At 47.9% G+C, this 27,327-nt stretch overlaps 2 protein-coding genes across 5 annotated transcripts in view; one reads left to right on the top strand and one right to left on the bottom strand.

Moving 5' to 3' along the window:
* Positions 1 to 7,658, top strand: part of oplah (5-oxoprolinase, ATP-hydrolysing) — a 73,895-nt gene extending 66,237 nt beyond the window's left edge. Inside the window, exons 22-26 of the mRNA XM_062979833.1 lie at positions 2,838 to 2,987; positions 3,131 to 3,288; positions 3,373 to 3,533; positions 3,753 to 3,850; positions 6,535 to 7,658. Of these exons, the coding sequence (XP_062835903.1) occupies positions 2,838 to 2,987; positions 3,131 to 3,288; positions 3,373 to 3,533; positions 3,753 to 3,850; positions 6,535 to 6,690 (723 nt within the window). The 3' untranslated portion in view covers positions 6,691 to 7,658. The remainder of the gene's footprint in view (positions 1 to 2,837; positions 2,988 to 3,130; positions 3,289 to 3,372; positions 3,534 to 3,752; positions 3,851 to 6,534) is intronic.
* Positions 7,659 to 13,188: 5,530 nt separating this feature from the next.
* The window catches only part of LOC103281522 (sphingomyelin phosphodiesterase 5), a 41,674-nt gene continuing 27,535 nt past the window's right edge, over positions 13,189 to 27,327 (bottom strand). For 3 of the 4 annotated variants that reach the window (XM_062979831.1, XM_062979829.1, XM_062979830.1), the window contains 8 exons: positions 26,760 to 26,842; positions 24,308 to 25,313; positions 22,031 to 22,103; positions 20,539 to 20,679; positions 20,381 to 20,470; positions 18,339 to 18,402; positions 16,997 to 17,147; positions 13,189 to 14,794 (listed from right to left, as the gene is read on the bottom strand). In XM_062979831.1, the coding sequence (XP_062835901.1) occupies positions 14,687 to 14,794; positions 16,997 to 17,147; positions 18,339 to 18,402; positions 20,381 to 20,470; positions 20,539 to 20,679; positions 22,031 to 22,103; positions 24,308 to 25,219 (1,539 nt within the window). In that variant the 5' untranslated portion in view covers positions 25,220 to 25,313; positions 26,760 to 26,842 and the 3' untranslated portion in view covers positions 13,189 to 14,686. The remainder of the gene's footprint in view (positions 14,795 to 16,996; positions 17,148 to 18,338; positions 18,403 to 20,380; positions 20,471 to 20,538; positions 20,680 to 22,030; positions 22,104 to 24,307; positions 25,314 to 26,759; positions 26,843 to 27,327) is intronic. The other variant, XM_062979832.1, reaches the window with a different exon arrangement.

The following is a 27,327-nucleotide window of genomic DNA, read 5'->3' as shown; positions in this document are numbered from 1 at the left end:
CAGATGTCGGCAACAGTTCAGCAAGACAAAATGGCAAGAGCATCATCAGCCAGGGCCAAAAGTGAATGATGCAACCCTCATCGTGATGGTCATGTGGTCATGACTCAGCCATCTCAGCATGTTCAAGTTACACACCACCATCCACTTAGTCATTCAGCAGGTGTGTGACCACATGTCCATTAGAACTGTATTTTCCAACAATTTTGCACAATAGGGTTACAGCCAATGCCTTCCTGTCTGACAATGCATTATCTATCTAACACATTTAGGGGGTGGGCAAGGGGGCTCTTGCTTTCTTTCCCTTCCCATCCGTCCAAGCTGATGACTGGGAAGTGACCATGTCATAGACAGAACGCCACCAAATAGAGTACAACACAGTTTATTGAAGTTACAGAACTAAAAAATGCCCGTAGGAAACAAAGGACTAGGCAAACACTTGCCTTCAATGTGAAAAGATACAAAAAAGACTCCGCTGGTACTAAAAACGGTTCAAAAGATAAACCGGATTAAACAGGAGTTTAATCCGAGTTAAATCAAAGATGCTTACTTCAGCCTGGCAATTTAAACAAACAAAAGTTGATAAACAAAGATTCAATGTAACACAAATAATTGGCAGCAGATTCCTCTCTGCTACTCAAAAGCTACAATTGAGTAACTAAGGTTGTTACTCCTCCGTGCAGCGAGCGAAATCCGGGTCCAGGCACATCAATCAGGGTAGCAACGGTCAGCAGGGTCCCAATCCGGTCCGAGGTCGAAAGCCAGGTACAGACGTCTTTAGTTCACCAGTTCCACCGATAGCCACAGAAGGGATAGTCCGAGGTCGAAGTCAGTCAGTCAGTCCAGCGTCAGTCCAGAGTAGGCAATTAATGTCCGTCAAAAAGACAACGGAGGTCCAAGCTATCAAGATTAAACACAAGTTGCACAGAAAAACCCCACACAGTTCCTCCCGCCGTCTATGCCCAGTGTCCTTGGTAACTTACGTATCCAGCAACGAATCACACCCGTCTTCAGGAAGTTCCCCAACAAGAGCCCAAGCGTTCGTCCAGATTACCTTGCCCAACGCAATTAGCCATTGATCCTAAACCCCATTTTATCCCAGTTCATAACTCCTCATCGCTGTCAGCTGCTATCCTAATTCCAGGTGCCTCATCATCATCATCATCATCCTCATCAGAGCTAAAACACCTTTGACTATGCCCCACAGCATCCCCAGCTGTGGATCCCGCTCCATCCCTCCAGCCCGTCCATGGGTCTGATCCTGCAACCCGCCAATCGCCTCCCATGCTATCATTGCCGGTGACACCCAAATCCTCCCTCACACGAGTCCATTCCATGTCATCCTCCTCTGAGCTAATCATCTCTTCCTCCATTCTCTCGGTAAAACCCTCAAATGAGTCTTCATCTGTTGGTTCTGCAAATAAGTCCCGGAGCCGTTTCCTTTCACGCTCCTCAAAAGAGTCTGACTCTCGAGGAGTCTTACGACCCCGTCTCCTAGTACCGGAGCCAGAAGGCTCAACCATAACAGACCATCTCAAAGAGTTGGGGTCAGTGGAGGTGGCAGAAGTCTCTCCATCAGCTTGTGTGTCCCTCGTCTTTAAATATGCCACGTTTGCCTTATAAATAATCAGGCTTCGGAGAGTATGGCAGCCATTTCCCTCCTGACTATTTCCAGTCAGCTGCTCTCCTCCCTCTCTGAGGTGAAAGTGGCAGTTAAAACTGTTTGTCTCAGCACCAAGCTAGAGACAGCAGCCAATCGGAATTCTGGCTCCAGCTGGCTCAGCCAATCAGCTGTCGACACATGCCCTTTCCAGTCAACTCACAAATCCTCACTCACTCCACATACATTCTTTCAACATGCATACTCACCACCTTCTTCATTCAGGCCATCTTGGTAGGAAGCGGGTGATCGGACTCTACATTCCCCACAGATCTGCCACACTTTTCCAAGGGGAAAGTGTCTCTCTATGTAACAATTTTTCTGCTGTTGTTGTTCTTGATTGTTTGACAACTTGCTCTTCAGCTAAGATGCTCCATCAGTTCCTGACAGATGTTGTTTTTCTTCCTCAGTGTAAATAACCATTGTTTCTGACTTCCTTAACTAAAAGAATCATTGTCTCTGACCATGTAACCATGTCTATTTACCCCAAAAGTTCTCAAGTGAGTTATCGCCAGTAGTTTTTCTTCCTCGGTACTTTTCATGCCACAATGAATTCTTCACCTCCTTTGTTTCTTCATAAGGCCATTTTCACAGGTTCCAATTATCGGATGGTGTCGTCAGCCTTGGCAAGCCGCAGTAGGCCCTTCGCCAGACCCCAATCGTACAATTTCATTCAATCTATTCACGACATTTTAAAATCTTTAAAAACATTATTTCATATCATTACCTGAATTAGATTTTTCGTTAGAGAGGTTTACACCCAAATATTTGAAAATGGAAAACATGGAAACCCAGGCTTTAGCAAAGCTAATAAATCACCAGCAGGAATAAGATCTGGTGGCCGGTTTGAAGCCTGGTCGGGGTGAGCACCTGACTGCCAGCCCAGCTCACTGTTTACCTAAGCAGTTCAAAAACAGTTTAGAGATGTAAGTAGAGAAATTAGGAACCGCTAATTAGCAGGGGAGGTAAAAAAGTGTGTTGTTGTTGTTGTTATTATTATTATTACTTATGGTTTTCAGTGCTTATTTAGTTACATTCTTAGTCATAAACAGCTCTTTTCTCCTTATTGGTTTTGAATCCTCTCTCCGTATTCCGTTAAGAAGGAACACAGACCTCATTAATTCCACAGTGCAGACGTGCCCTTTTACATTTCTCTCTGTCTCTCTCTCTCATTACGCAGGGCTGCCTGGCCCCCATCCGGGTGGTCATCCCCAAGGGCTCCCTGCTGGACCCCTCTCTGGACGCGGCCGTGGTGGGGGGCAACGTGCTGACCTCGCAGCGGGTGGTGGATGTCATCCTCCGGGCCTTTGAGGCCTGTGCGGCCTCTCAGGTGAGACTATACAAACACTGAGGTCCTTGGGGTGCCTTAATGATCCCCAAGAGGTACCTTGAGGGATACCTTCCATGACCACCGGCCCTTTGGGGGTGTGTTTGTCTCGTCACTCCTCACTCCCGGCCTCTTCCTCCTTCCAGGGATGCATGAACAATGTGACCTTTGGGAACGCGCGGGTGGGCTACTACGAGACGGTGGCCGGAGGGTCCGGAGCGGGGCCCCACTGGCACGGCCAGAGCGGGGTCCACTCCCACATGACCAACACCCGCATCACGGACCCAGAGATCCTGGAGAAGCGGTGGGTGGTTTAGAGCATTTACATCCCATGTTGGGATGGTATCAATGGTCATCTCCACCGACTCATCCTCTCCCCCGTTTCCAGGTATCCAGTGGTCCTGAAGTGCTTCCAGCTGGCCCCCGGCACAGGTGGGGATGGTCAGTTCCGGGGCGGAGACGGCGTCCGGCGGGAGATCCAGTTCCGGGAGGAGATGGTGCTCTCAGTGCTGAGCGAAAGGAGGGCTTTCCGGCCCTATGGCCTACAAGGTGAGACCGGGGTGTCTGTGTTTGTGTGTCTCCAACTGGATACCTGCCGAGTGTGCCCCCAAGGATGGGAGGCAGTCCTTGTGAGGAGGGGTGTCCCATGTCGAGAGGGGAGGCTGCCACATGGAACCGGGTGCCCCTACACCGTCCAGCTTCACCCCCTCCATTTCCATGGCCAGTCCTTGGCCCCTCACTCACCCTTTGGCTTCTCTTCCCTGGCAGGGGGCAAGGAGGGCGCTCCGGGACTCAACCTGCTCATCCGGAAGGACGGACGGACCATCAGCCTCGGGGGCAAGACCTCCGTCACAGTGTTCCCTGGGGTGAGCGTCTATCCATCCTCTCACACATCCAGGCATTGAAAATGGGGAGAGCCCGTGGTCTACCCTCCCTGTCATCAATAGCCGCCTCCCCTTCCCCTACCTACTCTTTCTCCTACCTCCTACCCCTACCTCCCCCTTTCCCCACTTCCTGCATCCCCTAGCTCCTCCCGTTCCTCTAACCCCCTTTACTCATCCTCTATCTCCTTACTCTTTGTTTCCTGTACCTCTACCCTCTCCTACTCCTCCCTCCCCTTCCCTTCTTTCCTCTACTTATTTCTCCTACCTCCCCTTCCCCTAACCCCTTCTTCCCTACCTCCTCCTTCCCCTTCCTACTTCCTCTATCTGCTTCCCTATCTTACCCTCCCCCTACTTCTTCCTCTTTCTCCTTCACATCTCCCCTTCCCTACCTCCCCTTCCTTTCCCCCTACCTCCCCTTTCCCTTACCGCCTCCTTCTCCTACCCCTACCTCCCCCTTTCCCACTTCCTGCATCCCCTAGCTCCTCCCGTTCCTCTAACCCCCTTTACTCATCCTCTATCTCCTTACTCTTTGTTTCCTGTACCTCTACCCTCTCCTACTCCTCCCTCCCCTTCCCTTCTTTCCTCTACTTGTTTCTCCTACCTCCCCTTCCCCTACCCCCTTCTTCCCTACCTCCTCCTTCCCCTTCCTACTTCCTCTACCTGCTTCCCTATCTCACCCTCCCCCTACTTCTTCCTCTTTCTCCTTCACATCTCCCCTTCCCTACCTCCCCTTCCTTTCCCCCTACCTCCCCTTTCCCTTACCGCCTCCTTCTCCTACCCCTACCTCCCCCTTTCCCACTTCCTGCATCCCCTAGCTCCTCCCGTTCCTCTAACCCCCTTTACTCATCCTCTATCTCCTTACTCTTTGTTTCCTGTACCTCTACCCTCTCCTACTCCTCCCTCCCCTTCCCTTCTTTCCTCTACTTATTTCTCCTACCTCCCCTTCCCCTACCCCCTTCTTCCCTACCTCCTCCTTCCCCTTCCTACTTCCTCTACCTGCTTCCCTATCTCACCCTCCCCCTACTTCTTCCTCTTTCTCCTTCACATCTCCCCTTCCCTACCTCCCCTTCCTTTCCCCCTACCTCCCCTTTCCCTTACCGCCTCCTTCGCCTACCCCGATCTCCTCCTTTCCCTGCTTCCTGCATCCCCTTCCTCCTCTCTTGTTTGCCTGCTACCCTATCTTCCAATCCTTCCCCATCCCCCTTTCTCTCCCTTCTTCCCCTAAACTCCCCTCCCCTTACTCCTTCTCCTACCTCCTTCTCCTACCTTTCCCTTCCGTTCCATCCCCCTTCCCTTCTTCCTCTACCTGTTTCCTCTACCTCCCCTTCTCCTACTTCCTTTCCTTCACCCCACCCTTCCTTCTTTGCGTCCACCCACCTTTCCCTACGCCCTTCTTCCCCACTTCCTCTTCCCCTTCCTCGTTGTTCTGCTTTGCCCCTTCCCCTTCCTCTACCTGCTTCCCTATCTCACCGTTTACCTGCTTCTTCCTCCCCTTTTCTCCTTCCCCTTCCCCTTCCCCTACCTCCCCTACCTTTCCTAGTCCAGTGGGTTGGACTAGATGGTTTATGCAGTCTCTTCCAACTCTATGATTTTATGATTCCCTTTCTCCTTCTTTCCTGTCTGCTTCCCTTGCCTCCCCCTACCTCCTACCCCTACCTCCCCATCTCCCTCTTTTTCTACTTCTTGCAGCCCTGACGTCTTCCTTTCTCTACTTGCTTCCCATTCCTCCCCTTTCCCCTTCCCGCCCTTCTTCCCCTTCCTCTACCTGCATCCCTATCTCACCCTTTCCCTGCTTCTTCTTCCCCTTTTCTCCGCCTTCCTCCTCCCTACCTCCCCAGCTTTCCCTTTCTCCTTCTTTCCTCTGATTCCCCTACCTGCTACCCCTACCTCCCCCGTATCTGTATCTCCTACTTCCTCCTCTCTGTACTTGCTTCCCCTTCCTCCTTTTTCCCCTACCTTGTTCCCGTAACCTCCTCCTCCTTCTCCTCCTCCTCTTACTCCTCCCTCTACCTCCTCCTTCCTCTGTCTCCTTTCTCTTTCCCCTTCCTCCATCTCTTCCTCCCTGGGGAAACCCCTCTCACTCTATGGGGCAGGTAATAATGTTCTTGAGGGGCAGGGGAATCAGCGTATCTCCCTTGACCCAAGGCCAATCCCCTCCAGATGTTTCTGAACAACTCCCCTACCTCCCCTTCCCCTACTTCCTTCTTCTTCCTCATTTCTCTGTCTTATTTATTTATTCACAGCATTTATATTCCGCCCGTCTTTCTCACCCCGAAGGGGACTCAGGGCGGATCACATTACACATATAAGGCAAACATTCAATGCCTTTAACATAGAACAAAGGCAGAGACAAACGCAGGCTCCGAGCTGGCCTCGATCTCATGACCTCTTGGTCAGAGTGATTTGTTGGAGCTGGCTGCTCACCAGCCTGCACCACAGCCCGGATGCCCTACCCCTTCCTCCTCCCCTACCTCCTTTTTCCATGTTCTCCTTCCTCTACCTCTTTCCCCTCCCACTTTGGAGAGAAAAAGAAGGGTATAAAACAACAACAACAACAACAACAACAACAACAACAACAACAGGTACCGATAATTGTCTTGATGGGAATTGAGAGTTTGTCTCTCCCTTGACCCAACACTGACTGTCTCTTTCTTCTCTCCATTCAGGACGTCTTCCGCCTGCAGACCCCCGGCGGAGGGGGCTTCGGACCACCCTCTGCCCCCCAGCACTGCCCCCCGGCCCCCCCAGCCCCACCTCCAGGACAGCGCTTTGCGGAGCGAGGGAGCCTCTTTGACTTCCGCCTGGTCCAGGAGATGGCCTGAGGGCCTCGGGACACTCCTCACACCACAGAGGCCCCCATCCGTTGGTTGCTCGGACTCTGGGTGAAGAGGGGAGGGAGGTGTTGGTGCAAGTGGGGGGGAGGCTCCAGAGCAGCCCTTTGACCCAGCTCTTCCTGCCGTGGGTCTCCATGGGGATGCTTCCCTGGGCAGGAATGGGGGCTTCAGGAGGAGGAGACCCAAGGAATTTGGGTGAATGGGCAACAAGAGGAGCAGCTCCGTGTTGGGCCACAAGTGGGCATCAGGGTCCAGAATTGGGATGGTCAGCAGTTCTCCATCTGGCCATGTGTGTGTTAAAGGGCAGGACTGTCTTCTGCATTATGGTCAGTCTGGACTTCCTAGAAAGTTTGAGGCTCTTCTTCGTGCTGGTGGGCCTGTGCCTTCCTCCTCCTCCTCCTCCTCCTTCTCCACTTCTTACTCCTCTTCTTCTTCTTCCTCCTCCTCCTCCTCTTCTCTCTCCTCCTCCTCCTCTTCTTCTTCTTCCTCCTCCTCCTCCTCCTCTTCTCTCTCCTCCTCCTCCTCCTCCTCCTCTTCTTCTTTCTCCTCCTCCTCCTCCTCCTCCACTTCTTACTCCTCCTCTTCTTCTTCTTCCTCCTCCTCCTCCTCCTCCTCCTCCTCCTCCTCCTCCTCCTCTTCTCTCTCCTCCTCCTCCTCCTCTTCTTCTTCCTCCTTCTCCTCCTCCTCCTCCACTTCTTACTCCTCCTCCTCCACCTCTTCTTCTTCCTCTTCTTCCTCCTCTTCATCTTCTTTTTCCTCCTTCTCCTCCTCCTCCTCCTCCTCCTCCTCCACTTCTTACTTCACCTCTTCTTCCTCCTCCTCCTCTTCCTTGCCACACTGCCTCCGTTTCAGCCCTGCCAAGCACTCCACAAAAATGGTAGCAAGCAATGGCAACTGCCCCCCAATTTGTGGCATGGCTTCCATGTTGCAGGGGTTAATAAAGCCATTCAGGACCAGTAAGAGTGTCTTTATTTGGGGGGGGGGCAGAGTGGTAGGGGGCACGAGGAGGACCCCTATTTGGCAGGGGAAGATGAGGGGGTGCTGGCCTCTGTCTTCCTGGGCCGCCCCCCCCCCCCCATTCTCCTGCACTCCAGGTTCTCTGTGAGGTGAACACAACAGTGAGCATCATGTAGCCACCATCTACGGGCCCATTCTGCGGGCGCTATACTCTGCTTTATTCTTTTGAAATTGGGGCCACATTTCTCAGCCTTGACAAATAAGAAAAGACAGGTTGGTGTTGAAATGGCAGACAAAGGTTTGAGGTAATGAAACAAATAAAGTTCCAGTGGCTGTAGAAAAAAAGACGTTTATTCTCAGTGGCCAGAGAGAATATAGACCCTCCTGTCTCCAGGAAAAAAGGGTACAGAACAAAGAAACACAGGTTCTTATATACTATTTTTACATTCATCTATTTACATCATATAGGCATTATCCATCACCAATTAGTGTCAAAAAAAGTCTTACTTTGCACTTTACTAAAAGCTACTTTTGCATTTTCCTAAAATATAGACTACTTTCAAGACCTCTGACCCTCCATTAGGCCTTATCTAAGGAATTCCTATCTAGGTTCTCAGGGATCCATTAATTAAGGAATTCCCCCCTATCTTAGCTTGTCAGAGAGTCATTAGCACTCCTACATGGTGCCAGGTCTTATCTTGACATCTCAAAAAGCCTTAATTTGTCTCTTGTCCATTAGCTTATCTATTTTTGTTGACACTTGACATATGTCTCTGGCCCTTAGGGTGAACTTTGGCCTCTGCTTATGGGGAGACAGTTATTTGCTGAGCAGAGTGTATTTTGGGGCTATATGCACACAGTCTGCTTGTGATTACATTTTTCCTATTCCTATTTCTAGTATGATTACATTCAATATATCGTTTCCAATACAAGTATTATATTTTCCCAATACACCTTCATCAATGTAATCCATGTGAAGAAGAAATATCCCTATATCATTGCATAATAGTCGTCACAGCATAATAGTTACAACTCCTATTTTTTGTGTGTCAAAATGGTATTTCTATTTTCCTCACATAATAGTCGTACCCTGATTTTGGGCTGATTCTCCCTCCCTCCCTCCCTTCAAGGTTTAAAAATTACATAATGGAAGCCTTTGAAACTCCACTCTTCTCTCCTTCCTTTGTTGTCGCTTCCACCTCCTGGACCATCCCAGGCCAGATCTCCCTGTTGGCCATGGCCACACCCAGCTCCTTCAAGACCAAGCCAGTCCCTTCAAGGATGCCATCCATTCACCCACCTTGCCCTTGGATGACCCCTCTTCCTCTTTCCTTCCCTTTTCCCCAGCATCACTCTCTTCTTGTGTCTGTTTTAATTTTATTGTGCTTAGTACGATTCTTATTAGTAGCTCTGGCTCTGTTTTAAGTGGAGTTCTATAATGACACAACACCCGAGGAAGTGATAACGAAACAAGGGGAACAACCCGGGAGACCTTGTTGTGTACCAGTTCTTGGCGTTGTGAATCAAACGAAGAATTCCTTTGAATATAGAAACTGTTATTTTGGAGACTGAGTATCTTTACTACAGTTGACATTGGCCCAAGATTCCACACAACTCCAGGAATAATATGGACTTAGTTGCCTCTTTATGTCTGTTATTTACTCCTTAAATAGTATACTTTGTGAGATTATGACATGGAAATTGTACTTTTGTTTATGATATCCTGAAAGCAATTTTGTTATATGCAATATAGTTTGAAGAGAATTACTCTAATATAGAGTTTCAGAAACCTGATTTGTATTACATTTCTTGGGAGTTTTACAAGAGTGTATATACCAGTGATGGCCAACCTATGACACGCATGTCAGCACTGACCCAACTCGAGTTACGAGTTGGGTCGATACAGGGAATGCCGTGGATGTAGCGTACCTGGATTTCAGTAAGGCCTTCGACAAAGTCCCCCACGACCTTCTGGCAAGGAAACTAGTAAAATGTGGGCTAGACAAAACTACGGTCAGGTGGATCTATAATTGGCTAAGCGAACGAACCCAAAGGGTGATTCTCACCAATGCGTCGTCTTCATCGTGGAAAGAAGTCACGAGTGGAGTGCCACAGGGTTCCGTCCTGGTTCCGGTTCTGTTCAACATCTTTATTAACGACTTAGACGAAGGGTTAGAAGGCACGATCATCAAGTTTGCAGACGACACAAAACTGGGAGGGATAGCCAACACTCCAGAAGAAAGGAGCAGAATTCAAAACGATCTTGACAGACTAGAGAGATGGGCCGAAATGGGGAGGAATGCTGGGAGTTGGAGTCCAAAACACCTGGAAGGAGGGCCCAAATTTGCCCATGCCTGGAGTAGATATTCCACATGGTCTCTTCCAACTCTTCTAGGCTGCAGGGCCTTTGGAAACCACATTTTGCTATTTTTTTCAATGGATATCTCATTGAGTCTCAACCAATACAACCTATGTGTTGTCCAGAGGAGAGCAACTCAAATGATCAAGGGCCTGGAGAACAAGCCCTATGAGGAGCGGCTTAAAGAGCTGGGCCTGTTTAGCCTGCAGAAGAGAAGGCTGAGAGGAGACATGATAGCCATGTACAAATACGTGAAGGGAAGTCACAGGGAGGAGGGAGCAAGATTGTTTTCTGCTGCCCTGCAGACTAGGACACAGAACAAGGGCTTCAAACTACAGGAAAGGAAGGAGATTCCACCTGAACATCAGGAAGAACTTCCTCACTGTGAGAAGGGCTGTTCACAAGTGGAACTCTCTCCCCGGGGCCGTGGTGGAGGCTCCTTCCTTGGAGGCTTTTAAGCAGAGGCTGGATGGCCATCTGCCGGGGGTGCTTTGAATGCGATTTCCTGCTTCTTGGCAGAATGGGGTTGGACTGTAAGGCCCATGGGGTCTCTTCCAACTCTACTATTCTATGATTCTATGATTCTATGACACGCCTAGCCATTTTTGCTGAGCCGCATGCAGATTGAATGGATGACTAATGTCTTTTGTGGCCAAATTTGGTGTGATTTGGTCCAGCGGTTTTGTTGTTTACTCCATGGGAATTATGCACATTACATACATACATATATATATATATATATATATATATATATATATATATATATTCTATTATTATTGTAGTATATTATTATATTATTACTATTATATTATTCATTATTCATGACTACATTGAAACTACAATAGAGAGAAATCAGCGTTGAAACTGCAAGAGGTACCCTAGATCGTTGTACATGGAAATAATGGTAGTAAATAGTTTTTAATTTATTGAATACAGTTATATATTACAATTATACATTTTTGTTATTTAAACTATATATATTGTGACATTATGGGGGTTTTTTTCTCAAAGTGACACACCACCCAAGTCATGCTAGGTTTTTTGGTGAATTTTGACACACCAAGCGCAAAAGGTTGCCCATCATTGGTATATACACATACATTATTGTTCTGTGTTATTATAGATATTTGTGCATTATCCGATCCGCTGACTCCCACAGACAGCACACCTGAAGCAACTCCTGATTGCGATTCCTATCTTAATGATTAAATGACTTCCAAACAAGATGCAAATGTTGAAGGCTTTCACCGTTGGAATCAATGGGGTGTTGTGTGGCTTCTGGGATGTATGGCTGTGCTCCAGGAGCATTTTCTACTGATGCTTCGGCTTTGAAACCACACAACACCCCAAGATACAAATGCACCGTTGCCACAACATGGGGGGAAAAGAGCTGGCAGGACCGGGCAGGTTCGATGTGCAGTTGCAGCCTGAGATACACAACACAGGTGCGGGGCTGCTGGCATGGAAGGCGGAGCATGTTCCGGCATGTGCCAATGCGGTCTAGTGTGTGCTGGGAAGAAGTCACGTGTCCTTGCAGGCACATTCTTGGGATGCCTTCCTTCTGCTGCACACCTACGCCTGCGGCCACCTTCTTCCCCCGTATCTCAGCATTTTTGAAGGGAGATCTGCAATATTGCCAGATGAGCAAAAACCCATTCTGGGCTGTATGGCCATGTTCCAGAAGCATTCTCTCCTGACGTTTCGCCCACATCTATCCAAGGATGGAATTGTATGCAAGTCGGAACAAGGATCATAGAATCGTAGAGTTGGAAGAGACCTCACGGGCCATCCAGTCCAACCCCCTGCAAGAAGCAGGGTAATCGCATTCAAAGCACCCCCGACAGATGGCCATCCAACCTCTGCTTAAAAGCCTCCACCATTGTCCGGGGGACATTTCTTTAAGTTTAACTCCAGCCAAATTTATACACACATACACATATGCATGCTAACTTTGGATAGCATAGGGAAGGGTTAACACTCCTGTGGTGTTTCCTTTGCTGTCTGCGTGAAATCGAGCAATTTAAAGCAGTCGTGGATCGTGAGATCCGGACCGCGGATAGCGAGACCCATTAAACAGGTAACCAACACAGGCTTCAGGCCGCCTGTGCATCCGTGTATGGCGAGACTGAGAAGCTGTAACCCAATGTTCCCCAGTCAAGAAGTCTCACCAGTTGAAGAAGAAGCTACCGAGGTATTTTAGTTATTTATATTGGTTTAGTTATTTGTATTGGTTTTAACTTGTCACATTTTGTTTCTGTTTTGGGCTTGGCCTCATGTGAGCCTCCCCGAGTGCCTTCGGGGAGATGGTGGCAGGATAGAAAAATTATTATTATTATTATATTGTATGACACAGCAAACAAGATAGATATGCTGGATTTCATATCACAAAATCAGAAGTCGAACACTTCCCAAGTGTCTAGGACTGTGTGATGTATTTTCGGATGATGCGCGCAGATCGCAGTCGGGTGGCCTTTTGCAGTTGGCAGATCGTGATTTTGTCGATGTCTACTGTTTCCAAATGCCGGCTGAGATCTTTTGGCACGGCACCCAGTGTGCCCATCACCACCAGGACCACCTGCACTGTGTTTTCTGATAGTCTTTGGTGACCCCCCCCCCAGGGGTCCCGACCCCCAGGTTGAGAAACGCAGCACCAATACAAAGTGCAATGTGTTCCCATCCGAAGTGCTTTGAGCGAGGCAGATTTGCAAGAGCCCCATACAATGCAAGGGTTTGACCATGCAATGACCAGGATGTTGAATGTATGTATCACATCTTATTGTCCTGCAGTTTTTACAAGCAGGGTCAGCTACACATTATTAGCCCACGATTGAGCAACCTTCCCGGTAGATCCGCCCAATTCCATGTAGTTTTTACTAGGTGACAAGACCCCCCTGGTGACATTGGCGGTTGCCAAGTTTCTTTCAGAGGAAGCAGGATAAGACAATTTCCTGTACGAGACTCAGGTTGAAGCTTGCCTTGTACAGTATATATTTGCAGGGTTTTTACCCATGTTCATCTGCATCTAGAATGGCACTCGTCAGAGCTGGCCCTAGGTATTTTTCAAGTGTAGGCGAACAGAATTTTGGTGCCCCCCCCCCCCAAACCAATCACTGAAAAATAAAAGCGTTGGATAAGCGAAAATGTTTGATAAAAGGAGGAATTAAGGCAAAGCCTATTAAACATCAAATTACATTAAGATTTTACAAATTAAGCACTAAAACATCATGCTTTACAACAAATCAACAGAAAAAGCAGTTCAATACCTTGCGGAGGCAGGCCGCAGGAGACAGAAGTTGCCTCGATGGCGCCCCCCAACAAGATGGCGCCACAGGCAACGGCCTAGTTGGCCTGGTGGTTGAACCGCCTCTGGCACTCGTCCTTTTAAGTGGTCTTATCAGTTTATGAATCTGCTGCCCACTTTTCCACTGAGCAAACTGGATCTGTGGACCGTAATAAAGACTGAAAAACACTTGGAGGGAGGGCCCAAGTTTGCCCAGGCCTGCCTTACCTCTTCCACAGTTATGTGGTGGCGACTATTATGTGGTGAAATGCGGTAGTTCTGTGAGCTGTGTCTCCCTCCCAGAGGACAAGATGGGAGTTTGTTCATGAGGAGCAGGGTGATGACAACCCTTTATACTGTACACCCTCCCTACTTTGCATGGTCTCTGTGGTCAGTTCCAGCTATCTCCTCGCCTGGCTGACCACCTCTGCAAACTGCAGAACTGCTTTGTGCTGGAATCATAATCAGGGCAGACCTTTCAGGCGGCAAATACCAGCAAAGCCAGTTCCAAACCACTTCCCCTCCGGGCACTTTATGCACCTGCTGGCTGAATGCCGGTGAAGAATAGAGGAAACTGTGCCAACCTCACGTGGGGGACAACTCTGAGCTCCCTTTGCGTCAATGGCACCGGTTCCATCCTGTGCACAATTCTACCCTACAATGGGATTTAGGAACGCTGCTCTCGGGACGGATGGGGCCCTGCGTCTGCTGTGACCTTCTCTTTGCAATGTGTACAGGTGTGGCGGAACACACAAATCACACACAGAGATTCCTTTTCGCCTCTATTGTCCAGGTCTCAATGAGAGAAAACAATATTCTTCCGCCAGTCTTATCTTTGGTGGCTGACGACTTTGGAACAAGAGATACAAAACTGAGAAGTCCACTTGGTGGGAAACAACTGGTTCCTGCAAAAATGGTATTGCTTGGTGTTTGAAAGTCTGCACCAAAGGAAGGAAGGAAGGAAGGAGGGGGGACGCTGGCTATGCCTTGATCCCCTTTCCGTTGAGCTCCACATTGGGGGGCCCTGCTGCAGTGGGTGCACAAACTGAGCCCCCCAGACCCACCTCTGGGACAAGATGGGGCAAAAAGCTGCTAGCAGAAAGGAGCAGACTGCGATGGAGGGGTCTTTGGAAATCAGAAGGGATGGGAGACCGGTGCAGAGGGCTCAGTGTGATCCCCAAGGGCCCCTCCGTCGTGCTTCGGCCCCCCAGACCTGAAGGGAGCTGCCAAAGGTTGTTTGCTGCCCTTCCGTTTCTTTCTGCCCCACATGGAATCCAGGAGGCCACCCCTGGGCCAGGCAATCGTTTGGGCCCCCAATGGCAGGGTTTTCAGAGGGAGGTCCCAGCTCCCCAGTGTCATTTTCTTTGCCTCCGGGCGGCAGGCAGAGCTCAGGCTTCGTCCATATGCGCCGCGGGGGCCACATGGAGGCGCAGGCCGAAGGGCAGGTGGTCGGAGCAGGTGGCCAGGTGGGTGATGAAGGAGACCTTCTCCACGGCCTGCAGGCAAGGAGGAGAGACACGGTGTAAGAGCAGTGGGAGGCAGAAGGAAGTGGCCACGAGGGGCAAGGAGCGCCAGGGATCACTGACATGCCCCACAGATTGTTTGGCCTCCAGCAAGGACAGATTTCTGGAGCAACACATAGAGTCAGAGTTGTTAGAGACCCCCAAAGGCCATACACTCCAACCATTCTCTACCAGGCACCAGTCCTCCCAATAGATCAGGGATCCTCAAACGTTTTAAGTGGAGGGATGGTTCACGATCCCTCAGACTGGTGGGGGGCTGGACTAGGATGAAATAGTCCAAAACTGGGATTGTTGTTGTTGTGTGCCTTCAAGTCGTTTCAGACTTAGGTTGAGGAAGGTGTATTGGGAAAATATAATACTTGTATTGGAAACTATATATTGAATGTAATCATATTAGAAATAGGAATAGGAAAAATGTAATCACAAGCAGATTGTGTGCATATAGAACCCAAAATACACTCTGCTTAGCAAATAACCGTCTCCCCATAAGCAGAGACCAAAGTTCACCCTAAGTGCCAGAGACATATGTCAAGTGTCAACAAGAATACATAAGCTAATGGATAAGAGACAAATTAAGGCTTTTGGGATGTCAAGATAAGACCTGGCGCCATGTAGGAGTGCTAATGACTCCCTGACAAGCTAAGATAGGGGGGAATTCCTTAATTAATGGATCCCTGAGAGCCTAGATAGGAATTCCTTAGATAAGGCCTAATGGAGGGTCAGAGGTCTTGAAAGTAGTCTATATTTTAGGAAAATGCAAAAGTAGCTTTTAGTAAAGTGCAAAGTAAGACTTTTTTTGACACTAATTGGTGATGGATAATGCCTAGATGACGTAGATAGAGGAAGGCAAAAATAGTATATAAGAACCTGTGTTTCTTTGTTCTGTACCCTTTTTTCCTGGAGACAGGAGGGTCTATATTCTCTCTGGCCACTGAGAATAAACGTCTTTTTTTTCTACAGCCACCGGAACTCTCTTTGTCTCATTACCTCAAACCTTTGTCTGCCATTTCAAGGTCAACCCTAAGTCTAATGTTTAGGACAAAGGCCGGATCAATTACCTTGGAGGGCCGCATCCGGCACATGGGCCTTAGTTTGGGGACCTGTGCAATAGATGGTCATCCAGACTCTGCTTAAAACCCTTCCGAGAAGGAGACTCCACTGGATAATCCGGCAGCAGCATATTCCTCTGCCAAACAGCTCTAACTGTCAAGAAGTTCTTTCTAATATTCAGGTGGGATCTCTTTTTCCTGCAATGTGAATCCATTGCTCCAAGTCTGGAGTAGTAGCAAAACGAGCTGGCTCCCTAGTCCTCAATATGACCTCCTTTCCAGCATTCAAACCTGGCCCTCCTGTCCCCTTCCCTCGGCCTTCTCTTCTCCAAGCTAAGCAGACTCAGCTCCTCATCCAATCCTCATAGGACTTGGCTTCCAGACCTTTGGCCACGTTGGCCTCCCTTCTTGGGACGCAGCCTGGTTTGATGGTATCCCAGAACTCAACTCACAAGCCTGATTGACATGGATCCCCAGGAGCCAAAATTTCCCTTGACCCCAAACATTTAGTTCCCGTGAATGTAGCCAGCAGCGACACTGGCAACTACAACTTTGCTGGGTTGCTTTCAGTTTGTGACTTAGAAGAGACCCCTGAACCCCTTCCACATGAACCCGTGCCAAGCCAAATCTCCCCATCCCATCCTTGTTCCCAAATGCAGGTTCATCCCTTTATCTCTACTGATTTCCACCTTGTGGCTTCGACCCAGCCCTTTGACCCTTTGGACCCTGGACTCTCCTTGGCCTCCCACTCAGCTTTATGCCACACACAAATACGACTGGACGTTGGACGAGGCCAAAGGGCCATATGAGCCAATGTAACAGTGGACTTGGGCCTGCCTTAGCTTACCCCAGGCATGGGCCAGCTTGGGCTCTCCAGGTGTTTTGGGCTTCGACTCCCACCATTCCTAACAGCCTCAGGCCCCTTCCTTTTCCCCCTCAGCCGCTTAAGGGCTTAAAGGGCCTGAGGCTGTTAGGAATGGTGGGAGTCGAAGCCCAAAACACCTGGAAGGCCAAAGTTGGCTCATGCCTGGTCTTCCCCTTGCTCCTGTCCTAAAAAAAATAAGTCCCTTCCATCCATATTAATTCCTTTCCCACCCGCATGGCCAGGGCTCCCACGGGGACTGACCGTTCTCAGGTCCAGAGAGCCAGGGTGCTCCCGGTACATGATGTAGTCCAGGCGCCGTCCTTCGCACCCGGTGGCCGAGGGGTCCGGCCGCCCATCCGCCAGCACCGGCCCGGCCAGGAACTTCCTCCGTCCATCCGGTTGCTCCAGAGTCCTGCAAGAAGGTACAAAAATAAAATAAAATAATATTAATAATAAGTACAAGAAAACCGCACTACAAACTAGAGCTGACGACTGGTACAACAAAACCTTGCGTGGAAAGTTCCTTGATAAAATTGAAGGAAAAGCTGATAAGGAGAAGACCTGGCTCTGGCTCACGAATGGGACCCTGAAGAAGGAGACAGAAGGCCTGATCCTTGCAGCCCAGGAGCAAGCCATCAGAACAAAGGCCATTAATAATAATAATAATAATAATAATAATAATAATAGAAGACCTGGCTCTGGCTCACGAATGGGACCCTGAAGAAGGAGACAGAAGGCCTGATCCTTGCAGCCCAGGAGCAAGACATCAGGACAAAGGCCATTAATAATAATAATAATAATAATAATAATAATAATAATAATAATAATAGAAGACCTGGCTCTGGCTCACGAATGGGACCCTGAAGAAGGAGACAGAAGGCCTGATCCTTGCAGCCCAGGAGCAAGACATCAGGACAAAGGCAATTCAGGCCAAGATCGAAAAATCAGCTGATGACCCAAAATGCAGACTGTGCAAGGAAGCTGACGAAACCATTGATCATATCCTCAGCTGCTGTAAGAAAATCGCACAGACAGACTACAAACAGAGGCACAACTTTGTGGCCCAAATGATTCATTGGAACGTATGCCTCAAGTACCACCTGCCAGCAGCAAAGAACTGGTGGGATCACAAACCTGCAAAAGTATTGGAAAATGAGCACGCAAAGATACTGTGGGACTTCCGAATCTAGACTGACAAAGTTCTGGAACACAACACACCAGACATCACAGTTGCTATTTCCAACAGATTCAGTGTATTTCAGAAGCTCAAACTAATGTTCACCATGTCTCATTAACTAGACATCTACAAATATCAGACAGGATGAGCTGTAGACTTGTTTTGAGGACAATTTGTTGCCCAAGGTCTTTCTTATGTGAAAGTTAGATATGGGGGAATGGAATAATGTTTTGATTTGGGGTGCTGTGTGGGTTCTGGGCTTTCACGGCCAGAATCATTGGGGTGTTGTGTGGCTAGATGTCAGCCACAGATGCAGGCAAAACTTGCCAGAACATGGCAACACAACCCAGATTTTTTTGACCACTGTAACACCTATAAATCTTGTAGCTTTTTCAGAAGCAGCCCTTCCCCAAACCCTTCACTCACCTCTTCATGCTCTCCGGGGTTGAGACAGGCTCTTCATAGATCTCCAAGTAGGCCATCAGGGTCCCTGAGGAAGACAGGAGCAAAAGCTGAGCACAGAGCCCTTCCCACAAAGCCTCACTTGCAAGGCCAGAGGGAATAACCACAGCTAAAGACCAAAGACCAGGATGCAAAGGGAAAGAAGGAGGAGGACAAAGTCCCATCTTGGAAGAGAAGAACCCTAGAACCCTTGCCTTGTGTCTTCACTTCTGTTTCTTAGATCTAGAATCATAGAATCACAGACTTGAGAGAGACCCCAAAGACCATCCAGGCCAACCCCTTTCTGCCATGCAGAAAAAGCACAAAGTACCCCCAACAGATAGCTATCCAGCCAAAGAAGGAGCCTGCACCATACTCCAAGGCAGAGAGTTCCACTGCTGAACGGGAAGTTCTTCTTCCTGATGTTCAGGGCAGCAGAAAACAAGCTCACTCCTTCTTCCTTAGGACATCCTTTCAGACATTTGAAACATAGCGATATCGATGTAGCTCAAGGTGTTTTGCTTCCTGACTGCATGGAGAGATCACTCCCTCCTTCTTCCCAAACTTCTTTAGCATGTTTTATTCCCCTTTGTTTGAGGAGGGAGCACCATGAGGCCTCTCTCTGCCTCAAGATGCCTTTCTACTCAGAGACCCGAGAGCCAGCATCAGGGACTCTTCTCCCAAAGTTAGGTAACTCTTTCTTTGGTCCTACTGAAGGGACCATAAGCCAGAAAATAGTAAACTTTTGCCTATGCAGCTTTGCCTCTGCATATGTCCCTCCCTTCCTGTGAGCTGGTGCCTTTCTCCAGAAAGTTCCAAGACCAAAAGTTAGCTTGAAATCAAGTGAGGTCTCAGGTATCACTTATACCAAGTGGGTGTGGAAGGTGAGGAAGACGCTCAGCCATTGGTCAATTTTAGATAAGCAAAAGGTATAAATTCTTTGTTTGTTACGCACATGTTGTGGCAGCCTTTTGCAAGTACAAATGTTCTGGGGTATGTACGGCTGTCGCCTTCTCACAGCTGTGGTGAAAATAAACTTTGCTTTTTGCATCTCTCACGAGACTGAGTTTTTCTGCCTGATTTCCCTCCTGAGCCAGGACCCTTGGAAGGTAATTGTCTTACACTGATGAAGGTGTATTGGGAAAAAATAATGCTTGTATTGGAAACTATATATTGAATGTAATCATATTAGAAATGGGAATAGAATATATATATAATCACAAGCAGAATGTGTGCATATTCTCCCAAATACCTTCTGCCTAGTCTCCTCATAGCAGAGACCAATGTTCACCCAAAGTAGCAGAGACATCTATCAAGTGTCAACGAGACTAGATAAGTTCCATGCTAATGGACAAAAGACAAATTAAGGCTTTTGGGATGTCAAAATAAGCTTAAGGTAACCTGGCGCCATGAGGGGTGCTAATGACTCCCTAAAAGCTAAGATAGGGGAAATTCCTCAATTAATGGAACCCCAGAAAGCCTAGACAGGAATTCCTTAGATAAGGCCTAATGGAAGGTCAGAGTTCTTGAAAGTAGCCTATGTTTTAGGAAAATGCAAAAGTAGCTTTTAGTAAAGTGCAAAGTAAGACTTTTTTGACACTGATTGGTGATGGATAATGCCTATATGACATAGGTAGATGAAGGCAAAATGGTATAAAAAGGCCTGTGTTTCTTTGTTCTGTACCCTTGCTTTCCTGATTACAGGAGAGGGTCCTTCCTACGCTTATTCTCTGTGGCCACTGAGAATAAACGTCATTTTAATTCAGTGCTCGGAACTCTCTTTGTCTCATTGCCTCAAACCTTTGTCTGCCGTTTCAACATTATCTACCCTTTTATCTGAGATGCATTACCTGCAACAATAAAAGTAAGTTTTTAAAAACTGTAGCAGAGCATTATAGAGTGCATTTCCCTCCTGTTTCCTACCATAAGCGCATGTGCAGCACTGCTCTGCTATGGAGAACAAATATCCCTGCGCCTTCTTCCTTGGAGACACAGAAGGGGATTGACGGGGTTCAGGGGCCACTCACCTATCACCCAGGGCTTGTCCTCTCGGGGCCCCACGCGGCACGGATCCGTGTACACGCTGAAGATATCGTGGCTTTGCTCCAGCTCATCTCCTAATGGGAAAAATATGTGTGAGAAACAGGCTCCCAGGTATGCGTAACCCTATGTCCCTCCAATATACCTTCAGAGCAGTTGTCGAAATTGAGGTCCCCGCAGTAGATGTCAAAGGCCACGATGTCCCCCGGTTGGGTGCTGGCGTCCTGGAACTGCTGGGCCCACATCAGGCCGAGGGTCATCTGGTCACACCGGACCTGGGCATCGGCTAGTGGAAACAAGCCATCATTTATCCCAGGCATGGGCCAACTTTGGCCATCCTGTCCAGGTGTTTTGGACTTCATCTCCCACCATTCCTGGCCTCAGGCACTTTCCTTTTCCCCCTCAGCCGCTTAAGCGGCTGAGGGGGAAAAGGAAGGGGCCTGAGGCCAGGAATGGTGGGAGTTGAAGTCCAAAACACCTGGAAGGAAGACCAAAGTTGGCCCTTGACTACTATAAAGACTATTGCCCAGCCAGAGACTGGTACTGCTTATCTCTACTGATAAGGGACAAGATGAACTTTAGATGGGTGGTGAGAACAACTTGATATCCAAGGCCGTTCTCATGTGAGCGATTGGAGCAATGACATAGTGCTTTAATTGCTTGATTAATGAGGGGAAAAGCAGGGCATGTAACAGACAGGGCCTTTGGAGGAATGGGAATCATGTCTCTGAAATGTCTCAATTTCCAACCTTTCAGAAGTTGTCAGATCCAACAATAGCACGATTTTCGTCCCTGGGTTATAAATGCTATTTCGTAATTGGTTCTATCATAAAAACACAGGAAAAGTTTACCAAACTGCAAACACTTTGTCTTGATTGAGACTATCAACTGTTTTAGTATTCTTGTTTTACATTGTAGAGTCTCACTTATCCAACATAAATGGGCCGGCAGAATGTTGGATAATAAGGAGGGATTAAGGAAAAGGCTATTAGACATCAAATACATTATGATTGTACAAATTAAGCACCAAAACATCATGTTTTACAACAAATTTGACAGAAAAAGCAGTTCATTACACAGCCATGTTATGTAGTAATGACTGTATTTACGAATTTAGCACGAAAACAAAACAATGTGTTGAAAAGGTTGACTACGAAACATTGACTACTAAAAGGCAGACTGCATTGGATAATCCAGAACGTTGGATAAGCGAATGTTGGATAAGTGAAACTCTACTGTATTACTGTTTTTATCTTTTATACTGTGAATTGTATTTATATTGTTGTTTATTTTGTCATGTTGTTCGAGCCGTTGCCCCATGTAAGCTGCCCCGAGTCCCCATGGGGAGATGGTGGCGGGGTATAAATAAAGTTGTTGTTGTTGTTGTTGTTATTATTATTATTATTATTGGAAGGGACATCCTGCTATAGTACATTTTGCTTTCCAATGGCTCTCATCAAGTCCCAAGCACTTCAACCTAGTTTGTGGCAGCCACAAAAACAAAGTTTCTTGAGTAGAACAACATAAGGACCACACAGTTAAATTGGAAATAACACTTTTGGACCAGGAACAGATCCCCCCCCCCCCCCATTTTGTTACACAGTGTACCTCACTCACTCACTCACTCACTCACTCACCTTCTGGGGCATGCATGTGAGTGCAGTTTAGGTATCCCACGATCCTTTGCCCATGGGAAGACCCAAGCTGGACCTGCAAGAAACAGGATACAATAAGGTAGGCATGAGAAATTTCGGCCCTTTCTCCAGGTGTTTTGGACTTCCTACCGGCTTTTCGGAATTGTGGGAGTTGAAGTCCAAACCACCTGGAGGAGGGCCCCAGATGGCCCATGCTTGTGATAAGGGGTACAACCTTTGTTTTCCATCTGTTTCCAAGCTCTATTTCGCGCAAGGTGTTTTGCTTCTCTCTGCCTCCAGATGCCTTGCACAAACACATGAGAGCAAACGTCAGGGACTCTTCTGCCAAAGTTAGCTCACCCTTTCTTTTGCCTTATCTGCTCTTTTATCTCACCTGCGACAACAACAAGTTAGCTTTTACCTTATTCTGAACCTTATCAGAGCATCATCCTGCCTTTTCTCTTTCCTGCTTCCTGCTAGAAGGTCATTGACCGCACTGGCTGCCCTCCGCTCTGCTCCAGATACCGCCTATCCCTCCCCAAGGTTTGCCTTAGGGCCTCACCTGCCCAGGTGCAACCCTCAAAGGCAGAGGATGGGGAAAACCCAGCTGCCTTTGGACTCGAACCCTGACACTCCTGGGAGCTGCAATCCAAAAAGGATTTCTTGTTAAAGAAATTACTTCATTATTGTACCAATCTTTTATGATTATGTTTTGCTGAATGAAAAGGTAACAACAGAATCAGAAAACCCCATAGCAGCTATGGTCTAAGTGAAACTACAACAAATACTGAACATTTTCTGCAACTTGGTCATTTAAATCGGTCCAGGTATACGCTTGCTCTGTGCAATCATGTTTTTACTGAGTGTCATGTTTAAATATATTGTTTTTTCTAATTTGGAATTTTGAGTTTTAGAAAAGCCCTGAAAACATTACTATGTGCCCAGGCCTTCGAAGATTAAATGATAAGGACGACCTGGACTAATTTACGGCTACAGCACGAGGATTTTGGATGAACGGATTTTTAATCATATGTTCTATTTTTTTATATTGTTTTAATTGCTTTAATTGGATTTTTATTGTTATGTTTTAATTATGTGTAGGCATTGAATTGTTGCCAATTGTGTATGCCGCCCTGAGTCCCTTAGGGTGAGAAAGGCGGTTTATAAATGTTGGAAATAAATAAAAATAAATTATAATGAGTATGTCATTTTATACTTTTGATATTAGTGAAGTAGTTGTGGCACTGAATGTTTGCCGTTTACATGTATGTTAACTGCCCTGAGTCCCTCTGAGGAGAGAGGGCGGTCTAGAAATAAATTATTATTATTATTATTATTATTATTATTATTATTATTATTATTATTAAAGTAACAAAGGTGTGTACTAACATGGCCAGATCTGGTGTCTCAAGGTATGGGCGCAGCTGGCGCACAAGCTTTAATTGTGCAAAGGCGCTCCTGGCCACCACTGGCACCTGTGTAGGCTGTTAGGAATTGTGGGAGTTGAAGTCCAAAACACCTGGAGGAAGGGCCAAAGTTGGCCCATGCCTGGGTTAAATAATCTTACCAAATTGTGGCTGTGCATTAGAGTCACGTTTTGGATAAATAGATAGATGAGCAATAGATTGATTTTTTTTATTGTGTCAGAAGTGACTTGAGAACATACTGCAAATCACTTCTGGTGTGAGAGAATTGGCCGTCTACAGAGACGTTGCCCAGGGGATGTCCGGATGTGTTACCCTGACTCGCGGATTCGAATAGGCAACCTTCAGGTCAGCAACCCAACCTTCAGGTCAGCAGTCCAGCTGGCACAAGGATTTAACCCATTGCGTCGCTGTGGTTACAGCAGACATGGACAAACTCTGGCCCTCCAGGTGTTTTGGACTTCAACTCCCACAATTCCTCACAGCCTACTGGCTGTGAGGAATTGTGGGAGTTGAAGTCCAAAACACCTGGAGGGTTGAAATTTGCTCTTGCAAATCTCAATAAAATCTCAATAAAAATTATTTTATTTTTTTTAAAAAAAGAAATTTGCTCTTGCCTATTCTACAGCATAGATACACCCAAGGTTTTCCTTTCCATTGTTGGAAGCTTCGTTGTTCGAACACTTTTGTTTTTAAAGAAGGAATCCTAAGCACGCAGCCACCTTTTTTGGTCAAATGACAAAGAGTCGCTGTGCATTACATTCGCCAGCAAAGACTTTTTTGGGGGTTTCGGGGATTTGGAAAACGAGGTGCGCATTAGATTCGATGGCGTGTTAGACCCGAGCCGATGTGTTACCTGGACGGAGAGGAGTCCCTTTGCGGCGAAGGCGTCCTCTCCCTTGCCGTTGGGGTAGCAGTGGTACTGGACGGCCAGGATCGGGTGCCGGCTGGCCAGGAAGAGCCCGCTGTTGAAGACCTTCAGGCCGGCGCGGCCCGCCAGGCCGTAGCTGCCCACGTCGTAGAGGATGTGCGGGTAGATGGGGCCCAGCGAGCGGCAGAGGGAGGCCGAGGCCCGCAGGTCAAAGACCTCCTGGAGGCACACAAAGTCGGCCTGCGGCGGGAAGCGGGCCGTGACCTCCCACAGCCGGCCCTCCCCGGCCCCGTCGCCCTCCCCGTCCAGCTCCATCTCGATGGTCGTGCTCAGGGGCCTCTGGCAGGGCCGAGGGGGGCTGGCGCCTGTGGCCCCGTACCCGTTGGGACCCCCAGAGCCATTCCTGGAGCAGTGGCGGTGTCCGGTGGCCGCCCGGGCCAGGATTTGCCCGATGTGCTTGGCCCGCCACTGGGAGCGTCCCAGGTTGCTGAACTTGGCCAGACCCTCGGGCAGCAGGCAGACGTTGCCGCTGAGGAAGGAGAAGGTGTGGCCCTGGCCCTCGAGGAGCGGACACTCCTCCCCTCCGGACGGGGCCCTTTCGGGAGTGTGCTGGTAGGCGAAGGGCCGGCGGGCGGCCTGGAGGGGCAGCCAGAACAGGAAGGCCACCAGGGAGAAGGGCAGTGAGAGTAGGAAGGCCGGCAGGAGGAGCAGGCCCTTGGCCACCGTCCACAGGGCGAAAGTCGGGCATCGCTTGTGCCACTGCCGCTTCTCGGCCGTGGTGGTCTGCAGGGCCAGCAGCTGGTTCAGCAGCCAGTAGCTGGGGAAGAGGGCCGCCCGGGCCCCCGAGTTCAGGGCCCCCAGGAAGCGGCTGGAATAGGGGGACTCCCGCAGCCCCATCCTAGCCACGGAGGCTCACGGGCTCCCTCGGGGCCACAGAGGGATCCGCTCACAAGTCTGGGCTCTCCGTCCTGCGATGCTCTGCCGGGAGGTCCTGCAAAGGAGAAGGAGAAGAGGGAGATGTCAGGAGCAGAGCTATTTATCTGCAGGATGGGGGCACAGGGTGGGCGGGCGGGGGGTTGAGATAGCATCTGCAGCCAGGATGAGGGGAAGCCCCGGGAGGTTTCTCCACATGTTGGGACACAGTGCAGATTTCATATGCAGAAGGAAGATACCTGGCTCTTGTGCTCAGGAACGGAGCCATGAGTCTCTGGCTGCCAAAGAAGGCTGCATAACGGGGCACCTGGCTGAGGAAGCCTTGCCCCCGCCCTCCCCCCAAATGCACACTCATCTAACTCATTTCTGGAGTAAGAACAACAATAATTTTCTGGGGTTGGGCTATGTGATAGATAAAGGTAGATATGATATGACAGAAAAGAGAGATTATAGGGAGGGATAGATAGATAGATAGATAGATAGATAGATAGATAGATAGATAGATAGAGACAGATAGACAAGGAGACAGAATAATAGAATCTTAGAGTTGAAAGAGACCTGGTGGGCCATCCAGTTCCACCCCATTCTGCCAAGAAGCAAGAAAACCACATTCAAAGTACCCCCAATAGATGCCATACAGATAAATGACAGATGAAGAAAGATGGGCAAATAGATAGATAGATAGATAGATAGATAGATAGATAGATAGATAGATAGATAGATAGATGATATATAGGTAGACAGATAACAGTTGAAGCAGATAGAGAGATGCGCAGATAGATAGATAGATAGATTGATAGATAAGATAGATAAGATAGATACATAGATTGTAGATAAAGGTAGATATGATATGACAAGAAAGAGAGATTATAGGGATAGAAAGATGATAAAGATAGATAGATGATAGATTCATACACACACGGAGACAGAATAATAGAATCCTAGAATCCTAGAGTTGGAAGTCCAACCCCATTCTGCCAAGAAGTAGGAAAACCTTATTCAAAGCACCCCTGACAGATGGCCATACAGGTAAATGATAGATGAAGAAAGATAGGCAGATAGATAGATCATAGATAATTTGGTACATAGGTAGACAGATGACAAATGAAGTAGACAGAGAAATAGGAAAGAAGATAGGTATGTACGTAGGTAGTATGTAGATAGGTAGGTAGGTGACAGATGAAGACAGGCAGATAGAGAGATAGACAGACAGATCATAGATTGTTTGGTATGCAAGTAGATAAATGACAGATGAAGCAGATAGAGAGATAGGTCAATACAGCAGAGTCTCGTTTATATAACCTTCACTTATCCAACGTTCTGTATTATCCAACGCAGTCTACCTTTTAGTATTTAATGTTTTTGCAGTCAATGTTTTCAATACATTGCAATGTTTTGGTGCTAAATTTGTAAAGAACACAGATATCTATTATAACAATGTATCAAAATGTGGTAAACAATAATGGTCCATAATGCTATGAAGGGCACATGAGAAATAACTCACCAGCATATGAATGACGACGATCAAGAAGGAGAAGGACGGCCAAACATTGCCGGGAGGGACGACGACATTCACACGCTGAGTCCCTTGTTGGGTGAGAAGGGCGGGATATAAATATTGTAATAAATAAATAAATAAATAAGGACGGCCAATGAAGACTAAAAGGGAAGAGACAGAAGGGGAGGGGGGCAAAGCGGGCTTTGGCCCCAACTCCGCAGGTGACCGTTGCATTTGCTCTCATCACCTACTTCCTCCACTCCCAACTGCATTGTCCAGCTCTTTCTCCTTCAAGTTGAGTCATGTCTGTGTCCTTCTACTTATAATGCTATCTGCTTATATGACTTATAATGCTATCTACCTTTCAGGCGCTATAACTGACAACCCATTCCAGGAATCTCTGAATTACGCAAGGGCAGTTGCCAATCTTGCTGAGATCTCTCTGCTGTGTTATTCTTCATCAATATAACGTCCGTTTGCCCATTTCCACTCCATCGCACGTCTTCATCGCCAATCTTCTGTTGATGAGATTGCGATGTCTTTCTAATTATGAGCAGCTTGTTTCATAGAATCA

This window comes from Anolis carolinensis, chromosome 4, assembly GCF_035594765.1.
Source record: "Anolis carolinensis isolate JA03-04 chromosome 4, rAnoCar3.1.pri, whole genome shotgun sequence".
Classification (NCBI taxonomy): Eukaryota; Metazoa; Chordata; class Lepidosauria; order Squamata; family Dactyloidae; genus Anolis; species Anolis carolinensis.
The sequence above is the reverse complement of the archived record's forward strand: the minus strand, read 5'-3'. Positions and strand labels throughout refer to the sequence as shown.